This window comes from Ammospiza nelsoni, chromosome 25, assembly GCF_027579445.1.
Source record: "Ammospiza nelsoni isolate bAmmNel1 chromosome 25, bAmmNel1.pri, whole genome shotgun sequence".
Taxonomy (NCBI): Eukaryota; Metazoa; Chordata; class Aves; order Passeriformes; family Passerellidae; genus Ammospiza; species Ammospiza nelsoni.
Genome location: NC_080657.1, coordinates 2966145 through 2978713, shown reverse-complemented (window position 1 = coordinate 2978713; position 12569 = coordinate 2966145). Strand labels below are relative to the sequence as shown.

Below are 12569 nucleotides of genomic sequence, written 5' to 3'. Positions count from 1 at the left end.
GTCAGAAATGTTGATTACAAACAAGATTGTGTTCAGAACTTTGAGCCTGTGTGTATAAATTGTATATACTTTAATCCTTCAAGGTAATCCTTCTTGTGTTGTCTGTGTGAACTTGAGTTGAGCTGACAAGAAATCCTTCAAGAGGCAAAAACAGCCCAGGCAGACCCTGGGAAAAACAGACCATTGCCAAAGGGCCTCCAAGCAGGAGTGAAATAGAAACTAAAACTACTTACTGTGTTAATTATTACCATGGAACTGCCATGAAACGTTTCTCATGTCACAGCCACCACACCAAAGGAGTTTACACCATGTTTAACAACTCTGCTCTCAGCCAGTGAAAGTTAAAGTGATTTCACTTGCCTATCTCTCATTCTCAGTGCCTGCAAAAAGATTGGCCACAATTAAGGTGCTCCCAGACAAGAAACAGTGAGGGTGTTCAGAGGAAGCAAAGTGTTTCCCATAAGGTACAAACATCCTGTGTTATTCTATGGGAATATTTCTGTTAAACTCTGTTAAGGAACTCTCAACTTTGGGATTATTTTGCACACCATCCTGCCCTCCCCACAGCCTGTCCTCATTGCTGCCTTCTCATTCCCAGGGGAGTCAGGGAAGGAAGAGGAGACACAGGAATTCCTGGAGCCTCCCCTGTGCCACCGAGGCTCTGGGCACACCTCAGACATTCTCAATCCCCTCCAAACTGATCTTTCCAGCATCATTTTGTTTTCCCTGTCCCTTCCCAATCCAAACCACTGTGCCTGCAATGTCACTGTTCAGTGTAACAATGGGGAGGGGCAGGTTGGTGTCCATGGAGCAGGAACTGAGCCTGCAGGAGCATCCCTGTGCTGAGGAGTGGCCAAAACATCTCCCCCTGCCAGGCCATGGAGAAAGCAGAACCTTTGCTCAGAAATGACAGACACAGATGGGCTTTGGTCAGACAGAATCAGGGGCAGGTTTTACTTTTCACATAATTTTCTGTATTAAAAAATACATCAGTGAAATCTGTTACAGGCAGGGACAGGACTACCGAGTACACAACGTCAATAGACTACTTTCTGATTTTATTTTTGTTAAATTACTTTTGTAACTGCTAAAAAAATAATAATAAAAAAAAAAAACAACCAACCAAAACAAAACAAAAAACCTGAAATATTTTTCAAGGCTGTTGATTTTCATCTCTTGAAATTTTAGTGACAAGCTCAAATATCAGACCCTTGTTACAGAAGATGGATAACTGACCAGAGCTAGATAAAAACCATATAATTCTCCTCTTCAAAAATAGCTTGGGTTTCCAGTGAATTTGTGACCACTGGTCAGCAGAAACACACACCTAGAGCTTGAGAAAACAGAGATACAGACAGTATCTGATAATGTCCTGTCCTCTAAACACCACATGGGAGCTTTACTCTTCCAAAAGACTCAGTAACAGCCAAGCCTTAAAAAAAATCTCTTTCAATTTCCAACACTATGACTAAATCTCTTTGGGTGGGGCGGGATAAAAACACACATGGTCATTTTCTACCACAGTTCTGTAGTCAGAAGTAATACTGCATCCTTTGTACAACACTGCCCGTGTTGCAAAGGTGGAAAGAGAAAGAGAGTGTGTGTATTCCTTTTTGAAATGACAAAGCCCTCTCTAGATTTGCCTTACAAAAGAATCAAAACCATAGGAGTAGGGAAAGAGGAGAAAGGAAAGCTGCCTTAAGGGAAATGAACTTTCCACGCACCACAGTATTCACTGGGTTATATGGACAGACTGCAGAGCTACTGGGCTGGGAAAGGAATTCTGCACAGAGCCCAGGACATCCCTCCTGGACATTCCCCAAAGGTCACTCAGAAGTTTGACCTGCAGCACCTCTTCCAACACAGCTGGAGTTGGTGTGAGCCTGGAGCTGGAGTCCAGCCTCGTGTGACCAGTTAAGAGCAGCCAGAGTTGTCCCTTGGGATGGCCAGTGGCTCCTGCCTTCCTAACATTTGATCCCAGTTTTCAAAAAAAAAATTATAAAAGTGTAGGTGTGGGTGTATTTATAATGGAAGGTGTCTGTTTGTCTCAACCTCACCCCTTTCTCTTGGATCCTCTGGAAGAGCTCAAGGATCTCCACGTGTTCCTTGGCAGCAAGGGCTGCCAGCCAGCAGGCTGGGAAGTCACCTGAGCCACAATCTAGCTCTCCATACCCACCAGTGTGAGGGTAGATTTTACACAACCATTCTTTTTCCTTAGAAAGATCTCACAACTTTTAAAAATCCTAAACAGATAAAGGATTTATGCACCAATCCAATGGGTGAGTTCCACTTGGATTTGTTCTGAGGATTGATCAGTGCTGCAGGACGTTGGGATTTGCAGCTTACACAGCTTGCTTCCTTTGCTTCCTTCCAGTTCCAGTTTGTACATCCACTGTGGTACAAAATCTGCCTGTAGGTGACGTTATCTTGGCTTATTTGATACACATTTTCCAAAGGCTGGACGTATTCACATTTTGGTGCTTCTGATGTGTATTCAAAGGAAAATACCCCACTGCAGTTAGTCTGATAACTCAATATCAGAGTCCTCTGATTTGACTTTGGCAAGTTCTTCGTGTACCTCCCTCACCATTAGAATCCTTGTTAACATGATGTCCAAGGTTCCTGGGTCTATTGGCAATGTGGAATACCAAATGGGGCTGTTGGGAACACAGGAGCGCTCGGGCTGCAGGTAGAACACATCACTCCTCTGCTTCACACTTTCAGAACTGCCAAGGCAAAGGAAACAAAGCTTAGGATGCATTTACAATCTTACCAAAAGTTTAAGAGAGAATCAGCAAAGAAATCAAAGTTACATTGGCATGGCAACACTGTCTCCCCCTTCTGAAGAGGGAACAGTTAAGTTGTTTCCAGGTCAGTCAGCATTAGTTGTTTATAGAAACAAAGAAAATCAAAGTAACTTCTTTACAGCAGTGGTTCTTCAGTGTCAGCCAATTAATGATAGAGTGATAGATGGATTTCACATGCAATCTCTGAGTTAAACTGGCTCTGGGATTCCAGAATTGTTGGAAATGGCCTCAAGGCTTAGACTGGATATCAGTGAAAATTTCTTCACTGAAAAGGCTGTCCAGCCCTGGCACAGCTGCCCAGGGTGAAGTCCCTGGCCCTGGAGGGATTTAACAGCCATGTGGATGTGGCATTTGGGCACATGGGTTGTAGTGCCCTTGGCAGCGCTGGGGAACAGCTGAATTTGATGAGCTTTGAGGGCTCTTGGAACCTAAATGATTCTAAGGTGGTGTTTAAGAGTGAGTAAAACCAAATCCCAGCTTGCCTGGCCATGCTGCAATGCTGAGCCCATCTGCCTGAAAGCCTGACTGACCCCAAGGCAGCTTCCAGGCTCTGGTGGGGTTCCAAGTCCCTCCTGCCTGGTTTTGGGATAAAACACCAAAACAGCAAAGGGAATTTGTACTGCTGCCTTCACCACTGCAGAGGCTCAGCTATGGAATATGCTGGGCAGCAGGAAAATGTTTCCCCAGCCCAAGAACAACTAAAAGCTTCTAAAAATGTGCCAGTGAAGGCAAGGAAGGTAAGAAGAGGGAGAGAAAGAGTCTGGACAGCTGAATGCCTGCCTCTGCCTCAGGAATGGGATATTTGTAGTGAGCTCAGCAGATCCATTTCTGAGGGTGATTTATCTGAGTTTCAGCTGACACTAATGAGATGCTGTTTCATTTTACATGTGTATTTCCTTTGAAGAGAGAAGAACATCACCTTCCACCTGCTCAAGGATCTAACTAAAGTTTATACAGAAACAGGAGAGAAAAATGATTTATATCTCTGTCCTTGCTATAGTCTCCTTCTAACTCCTAAACACTAGTTAATCTCACATCTCAGCAGGCAAAATTTATCAGTTTTACCACATTCACTCTTCTCCTGTACTCTTTCAGAAGGAACATAAAGTTCCTTTGGTATTAGTTATAATCTCCTCACAAGGATGGTGTATGGGAATTAAGGGAGAGAGAATGCCATGGGCACTGTAGTAATGTCTCACATTTATATCAAAGAATTTATTTATTTAAAGAATACATCTCTCTCTGTAACTCTGTTCTTGACTCAACATCAGTAACAAACAAACAAAAAAGCTGTTTGGGGGTCTCAGAGCAGTGCTGCTGCTGGAATTCCTGTTCTGCTCCCACTGAGGGACTGGGAAAGCACAGGCACAGAAGGTCTGAATGGGCTCCTTGCCCAAATGCCTGTTCCAATCTACACACAGACCAAAACTCAAGTTCTGTCACTCACCATTTTGATAAGTAGAATTCATAAAGTCGGACTGGGCACCGGAGGGGATTATCTGTGTTTTCAGCCATTTCCACTGCTGTGGGAACCTCCTCATCTTCACTGCGTTTCCTCTTGCCTACTGATAATTTATCTGGACACACAAAAATGGCATCACAGAAGCTCAGTGAAAAGCAGCACCTTCAGAAACAAGGCCTGGTGTCTCAGCCCAGCACCCAGTGGTGACTCTGCATCACCCAAACCCACTCCTTGAACTGGTTCTGTCACATGTCACCATCCAACCATGGTCACCTGTGTCATCTGCTGGGTGGGCAAGGACTGCACATCCTACAGGCCAGGTCCACATCTAGAAAACCCACAAGAACTTGCAGGAAAATATGGAGGATAGAATTTTACTCATTAAAGACAAATTCATGTAATGCACTGGAGCTCTGAACTGAAGAAGCCAAAAGGATCAAATATTTCCCCTTCCCAAGTGCCAAAATTAATTGAGAACAAAAATTTGTGTGTCTTTGCCTCTAAGTGCAAACCCCATATTGTTGTTCTCCACTGGGGCTGCTTGGTCTGCTCCCCACAGAGACCCAGGACAAATATGGGAATTAAAAAGACACAATAAATGTCTGGACCTGCAAAACCCAAGATAATGAAGTGCTGAGAGAAGAACTTCAGTAAAGGCCTTAAACTCTTGCAGTATTAATAGAGCTTTATGCAAGTTGAGGATGTTATGAAAGACTATTAAACAAATTTGCAGCCAAATCTGTGACTTTAAGTTTTTCCTGGGTGCCTTGGCTCTTTGAGAATTTCTCTTGAAAGCAATGAAAAATACTGCAAATGTATTCAGGATAACAGAATATGAGAATTTCTCTTGAAAGCAATGAAAAATACTGCAAATGTATTCAGGATAGCAGCATATGCAGAACATATTTCTCCCCAATCCTTTTTAAAAGAGAAGCAGACAACACAAAATCACAGAATTCTGTGATTCTGTCATTCAGACCACACAAATGTGACTGTCCAAACACCAAAGATCAGAGAGCACTCACCTGATTCTACCTCTTGTTTTTGAAAGGGTGGGAAAAAACGTAAATATGTCATCTTAGTATTATACTTCAGAGTTCGGGTGCGCCTCATAACGTGGGCAAAGGACAGTTTCAGGTGCTCACTGACATTCTTTAGTTGGAAATATTTGGTGTTGAAGAACAGAAGAGTGTTCAACAAAACGATGGGGGAATATGCACCCAGCTGCTTACACTCCCACAAGTGTTCCTCTTCAATTCTTGAGAACATATAACCTACAAGGAATGGGTAAAGAAAAAAGAAAATGGTTATTTATGCATATAAATCTTTTTTCAGTTAACCTCTATTCATGAACCACATATCAAATCAAATTCACACCTATCATCAGCAACTGTAATCCAATAAAACCAGAATATTGCATGGGCAAACATGAGGGGGAGCATGGAGAACCAAGCTGTGGAACAGCATGATCTTCCAATACATGAAGAAAAGGATAAAAAGGAGCTGCAGACACCAGCAGATTCTCACTAAGTTCTAATTTCACTGTATTAAACCACAGCCAGCCAACTGCAACATGTAATTCCTACAATGTGAAGTATGAGTTTAAAATGTCCCATTTTGTGTATAAACAGCCCATTGTGATTATCCTAAATCAGGAAAGGGAGATGTGGGGGCTTAGAAGAAATTTGTTGTAAAAAAAATATCACTGGGTGCAGCAAACTATAGGTAATTGGATTATTTCTGTATGAAATAAAAAGTTCATTTTTCTAAATGAAAAGGCAGTTTTGGAGTTGCCAATATTAATTCAAATTTCACTGATACTCTAAAGATGTTGTGTGCTCATAGGGCTGGTGTTCAGCTCTATAAACACCATAATCAGGCTTGAAAACCAAATAAAAGTATCTGCAGAATTTGGGAAGTCTTAATTTGGAGTCGAGACAAGATCCCATTGATTTGTTAATGTGATCCCCAAACTCACCAGGAGTATTCCCAGCACTAATAGGGAAATATCAGTGCAGCTGTACACAGATTTTGCAGTACCTCACCTCAAATACAGCATTAAATTCTGGCTAAATTCTGGCTAACTTTTTTTCTGTATGAAAAAAAGAGCTGAAACTTGAGGGATGAAGAAAACTAATGTGTTGAGTGCCAGAATAGAAATATTTTCTTTCTAAGGATTGATCAGAGGCAAAGATACATTTAAGAATAATCATAACTGGTAGAAACAGATATAAAATCCATGGTGTAGAGAGGGGAGACTAATGTGAGAGCCTCAGATCACATTCTCTTCCTGGTCCTGAGAAAACATTAATTTATGATACAGCTTTGTCATGCAGCTATATAAAACAAAAGAATTGTCCTACCATTTGGAAGAATTGTAGGTTCCCAGATTTTCAGAAGTTTTGTAAGTTCAATCATAAACCTGGAATAGGGCTCGGTGAAAATGTTATCTATTCTACCATTCTCAAACAGGTACTGCAAGAGAAAAAAACAGAAATAAAAACAGTTTATGATTATAAAACATTGTGAGAAGATACAGCACATCAAATTATTTTCCTTTCTTATCTCCCAGTGGCTTATGGGGACAAACACTTTGGTGAAATTTCCAGTAAAACAGTAAATCAAATTTCCTGCAGGGACTGGGACCACTCCAGTATGAAAGGAGAGGCTCAGCAAGAACTGTGGTTAATATTTCAAGCTCTAGAGCTGTTTTCTGCAAAATCATCTTCCTCTAAATATTTTTGAAATTCCTTTAAATATTATTCTGCCTATAAAAACCAGAATAGTTATTAAGAATTTTTCTGTTGAAATGAACTTTACATGTTAATACCTCCTGACAAGAGACACAGGCTGCTGAAATTGCTCCACTTGCAGCACCAAGGAAGAAAAGTTCTTTAAACTTTTCAAGGAGCAGTTTAAAAGTTTCCTAAAAGGAGTTTGTATCAATGAATAAGTCAAAACTGTGACATAAAAATCCCTGATACTCTGAGAATTTATCAACGGCCCTTTGAATTTTAACTCTTTCTACATTTTGTCCAAACATAGCAAGGAAAAAAATTAAGATAATTCCATATCTAATTAAATAGGCTTTATGTCAAAATAGCTTTTGACTCTTAATCTCAAAATGAGTTTCAGAACAGGACCAAGCAGGCTGTTCTAAAGGAAACAGAAATGTACTGAACATGGAGTTTTAAACATAAATTAGCTTTATTCTAAGTTTGTACTGCTACTGTTGCAAGACTGGTAATAAGGACTTACTACATTATTTTTAGTATTTACTAATTACAATACAGTTATTCCCAGTGTATTTTCTCTGTAAATATTGCCAACACAACAGCTATTTGTCTTGTCACTGAGAATCCTTCCTGGGCAACCTCTTCCACATAAAGTTATATATTGGAAGAACTCTGGGTAATTATTTTAGCTCTAAACCATTTCATCTTAAAACAAGAATTTCTGAGGAGCAAATCCTTCCTAAACATGAAAAATGATCCAAAAAGTTCCAAATCCAAGTTCTTATGTCTAGGTAGAAACACTCAACATCACACTCCTATAAGGACAGAAGAATTTGGTCACTGTGACCATACGAAAATCCATAAAAATGGGTCATATGTGGGACTAAAGCAAACAATGAAATTCTTGCCTCCTCTATAAAGCCCAAGCTGCTCTGTGGGGCTGTGGATGTCCCATAAGTGACCAGAGCAGTTCTGTATTCCTCAGGAGTGCCCCAGTCCCAGAGTTACCTGCTGAATTCCAAGGCACAAGTATAAGATGCTGTCAGGGTCGTATTTTTCTCCGTTTGGTCTCCGCACCTCTTGAATAAACTGGCACAACCCAAAACTCAGCTCAGCAAATGTGCAGGAGAGAATGTCCTCCTTGAGCTTCACAGGATGAACTGGGGTTGAGGAAATGATCAGAAAAATTAATTCAGCACATTAAATAGTCCCATATTCTTTATTATTTCATGTAGGCAAAACTCCTAAATTCCTGTCTCATACATGAATTACCCTGTATGATTAAATGGTGAATTCCTTCCTATCTGTTGGCTGAGAACTGAATGATTTGGCCAATAAAACCCAGACCAGCTGCATGTGCAATCAGTGTAAATGTTACAATGAGTGCTGAGGCTGCAGGAATTTGGAGTCCAGACATGTAAATGTTTGGGAGTCTGCTGAACCCAAAATGTGGGACAGCAAAGGCTGCAATGAGCTCGAGGCTGATAAATGGGTTTCACCCCTCCAGCAGGACTCAGGGGAGTGAGAGACTCACTCCAGGATCAGAAAAAGACCCTGAGTATTTCTAACCATGAGTTGAGTGCAGCAGATCTCACTTCTTAAAGGAAGAGCTCAATGGGACGTGCAGGTTTGGAAAGGGAAGCAGCACAACCAGGAATTGATTGATGAAATGATCTGCAATGAAATCACCAGGCTTGGCTGCTCCACACCTCAGAAATGCCTGCTTGGGAATCTTTCTGGGCACAGTTTCCTGGAAATGACTGTAATATTTACTTCCTTAGCCTCAAGAAGAAAATATAGTAACTCATGTGAATACTCCTGGGAAATAAACCCCAGCTGCTGTCATGGAATGACAACAAAAATTCCAAGTAAGAGATGAAAAAGCAGATCTCATCCTAACTAGAATTTTTCCCTTTGCAGGTTTTTCTTATCATAGCTCTGCCATGCTCAGTTCTTTAAACTGCAGAAGTATTTATTATGCTCAATTCTATTCCTAATTTAAATTCTCTGCTTGACTCTGAAAATTTGCCCACAAAACTCAGTGCAATGAAGTAAGATCTGAGACCAGGGAAAGGGGGAGTTAGACACTGCCAAATCCCAGTTCTGCTGAGCTTTTGTAAAAAAAAATAAATTAATCATTGGAAAAATAAACAAAATTGTATTTAATTGTCATTGTTATCTATCCCCCTGTGAGACATGAGGAGTAATAACATTTCAGGCAGGTTGCAGCACAGAATGGGCAGACTTTTGAAATGTTTCTTTCCAGCTGTGAAGCCTAGAAATAAGGTGTTAAGATTTTGATGTTGGATCAAACAATTTTTTTACAGCAAACAGTTCTGCTGACCAACAAATACTTTGGGAATGTGCCAGCTACAAATAAAATGGATGGGGCCAAGTTGGTGCTGTCAACTTAGAATTATGGCCTGATAGATCTGTAATTTCATGGTTCTATAATAGCTCAGAAAAGCTCTGCAGCTGCATAAAGCATCTGTGCTGCAAATGAAGAACTACTGCATGCAAAGGAAGGCAATGTGGAGATTTCTAATGCTTTAAAGACTTTTTTTAAAGGAAACAGATCAATTGAAAGTGTAATAGTTATGATTTTTAAATGCATGGAATGATGCAAGACAGAATTCTGTAAAATTTGTTTTCTACTAATGGGCACTGCAAAACTCAGTGGTATCTAATCCAAATTTTTACCTGAACAATGAATCAAACCAAATGCTCTTCAACTAAGTAGTTCTGTTTCCACTCAGAGACAAATTTACCTGAAAACTTCAGGTCCCCTTGTTCCTCCTGTGCATTTTTCCATTGGACCCAGTTTTTCCAGGCATTTACCCCATACATGTATTTGAGGGTCATCCCAGAAACAGAGCAGCCAGGGTAGGAGCCCTGCATCAAACCCCGGGGCTCCACAGCAACCACCGACTTCTTCCGTCCCTACAGGCAAACAAAGACACCCAAACCAAGCAGAATTTCATCAGCTCCTCATCCATGGATGGTTAGATTAGTGGTTATTTCAAAATGGAAGGGATTTGTGTTGTAGAAATACTTCCTTACCCTTCTTTTTGGCTGGGGGAAGCCATCCCTGTGTCTCCGTCTCGCTCGTGAACGTGAATGCAAACCCGGTCCTTTACTGAGAGGGTCAAATGAGTCTGGAGTCAAATCAACACCATGAAGAGTTTAATCACATGATTTAGCAGCCCAGGTAGAAGTGTCACTGTCACTGAGGTACTATGGGACACCTTACAGCTGACAATCACACTTGTATATTCAAGTAATCCTGATATTTTGACTAATTTAGCAATCCGTGCATTTGCTGTTTAAAGATGGTAAATTCTCAGCAGGACAAAAAAGCCCCCCAAACAGTGGGTGCATTTATTCAGACAAATATCTTAGCAACCACTCCACATGGATTATACCCAGGGATACAGAAATGATGAATTCAAAGGAGGTAAGCAAGAACTTCCTGCTACTCCTGTCAGAGGCTGTCTTTAAAGACAGCAGTAATATTCTAACAATAGTAATATTTTATAGATGTGATCAACTACTGCAGCTTTAAATATCCACTGTCACTAGATGAAAATGCACAAGCAGGCTGCTGGGACAATGTTCATGCAGAGAATTGTGTGTGCTTTTATAAAACAATGAGTTTTTCTTCACATGACACCGACCTGATGGGAAATCTGCCTCCAGATCCTGTTCCACATCACCTTTGGAGAACGGCTTGAGCTCTGGATCAGGCTCTGGCAGGGCATTGGATCTTAAGGTGTAGTGATTCAATTCCTCCTCCCAGCTGTGAGGAGTGGACACTGCCTCTGATTCCAGATCTCCACTGTATGTGCTGCCCTGGTCTGCAACGAGAGGGACCACAGGCACCATGTGCTACAGGAAAGGCAGAACCAGGAGGTTGCAAGAAAAGATGCAGCAGGATCAAAATCCATTTGGAAAATAAAGAAATCTGACTGACCTTTCTCAAATATCTTGGGGTCCAGGAAGAGCTCGTGCTCAGATGTTTGAGATCCTTTAGAAAAAAAAGGAAATCTGTATCTACACATGGCTGACAGTTTGCACAACTGATATAAAATACTTTGAACAGCAAAAATCTATGTATTAGGTGATAACATGAACACACATGCTGTGCCTTCTCCTCCACTGCAGCTCTCCTAGCAGCTTTCTACCTTGCTTATGCTATTGCAGGGGAGACAGAAATCACAACTAATGTAGGTTTGCTTTTCCAAAGGCTTCCATCCCTCCCTGATTGTTATCCAGTAGGATATTTTGTTTATCTTTTTCCAGCTTGTTTCACTTTCATTACATGGATTGGTCGTTCTCCAACAAACTCTGACCTGCCTCACCCTCCATAAAAAGCCTGATAGGAAAATTTTCTTTCAAGGCAGCTGCTCTGTCTTCTTGATTTTGACTCTTCCTTCTAACACATGATGTACTGATCTGGAGGTTTCCACCTCTGGTAACCTGTCCCTGTCACCACGAGTCAAATCAGCATGTAGAATGAGGGAAAGGGAAATTCTGTGGTGAGAGGACCTTCACCTCACTGCATTTCATATCCTTTTTAAAACCACCACCTACCACCATGAGAGTGTGTTTTATCTCTCTCTGCATCTTCTGCAATCATTTCTGCCATCTGAAGGAGATCAGCTTCAAATGGATTAATGGAAACCTTTTCCTTGTTTTCCTGAATGTTTTCAATGATCTTATCAGCATTGTCCGGGGTGCTTGGGATGAGCATGGGAACTGGTACCTATGGAACAGGTGGAAAATGTCAGAACATACTTAGGGGTGAAGGGAAACAGCAAATACACCTCAGGAAGTCCCTCCATTTAGCCTTATGTATATTTTAGGACTACTAAAATGAAGTTAAAAATAACTCCAGACTGGACAGCTCTGTACTCTCCCTACAATTTGGTAGTTCTGTGTGATAATGTTTAACCAAATATGATGTAATAAGGAGGAAAATGGCATCAAAGACTCCAAATATCACTTGCATGAGCAGACAGAGCACCCAGTGACACAGTGAACCACTGCCTTCTGTAGTGAACAGCATCATAACTTACACAGAACTGCAGCATAACTTACAGGTATTGGCATTCCCAGGGGAACTGGTGTGTACTGGGTGTAGAGGTGGAGGGGCACTGGCACAAACACTGGTACAGGAACAGGTACCACAATGATCTGGGGTTGGGCAGGTGCTTCTTCTCCTTCTGTTATAACAAAAACAGACCAAAAAATGTTGGAAAATACCATACAACAACCTGAAAACTAGTTAAGGTTTAATTATACATTCAAAAATACTCTCTGTTACATAAATCATGTACTCTCTCTCAACTGCAGTACAGATAATTCCAACAGGGGTAGGAGATCACACACCCACCTGTCTGGCATTCTTTGTTTTGTGTGTGAGGTTTGCAGGAGGTGGCCTTAGTCTGGGTGATTGGCTTACACAATAAAGCTTTGTTTTTCAGAAGCCTGGGCGGTTTTGATGATGGGAGCTTTAGGGCATCTGTCTGGGTACTTGCCTGTTTGGAAAACACAAACGAGGGTCGA

At 41.2% G+C, this 12569-nt stretch overlaps 1 protein-coding gene across 1 annotated transcript in view; it reads right to left on the bottom strand.

Moving 5' to 3' along the window:
• Positions 1-951: 951 nt before the first annotated feature.
• Positions 952-12569, bottom strand: part of ZMYM4 (zinc finger MYM-type containing 4) — a 40050-nt gene continuing 28432 nt past the window's right edge. The window contains exons 18-29 of the mRNA XM_059488854.1: positions 12397-12541; positions 12102-12226; positions 11595-11766; positions 10975-11028; positions 10679-10858; positions 10065-10159; positions 9773-9944; positions 8013-8164; positions 6633-6744; positions 5295-5543; positions 4255-4384; positions 952-2726 (exon numbers count right to left, since the gene is read on the bottom strand). Coding sequence (XP_059344837.1) covers positions 2519-2726; positions 4255-4384; positions 5295-5543; positions 6633-6744; positions 8013-8164; positions 9773-9944; positions 10065-10159; positions 10679-10858; positions 10975-11028; positions 11595-11766; positions 12102-12226; positions 12397-12541 — 1794 coding nt within the window. The 3' untranslated portion in view covers positions 952-2518. The remainder of the gene's footprint in view (positions 2727-4254; positions 4385-5294; positions 5544-6632; positions 6745-8012; positions 8165-9772; positions 9945-10064; positions 10160-10678; positions 10859-10974; positions 11029-11594; positions 11767-12101; positions 12227-12396; positions 12542-12569) is intronic.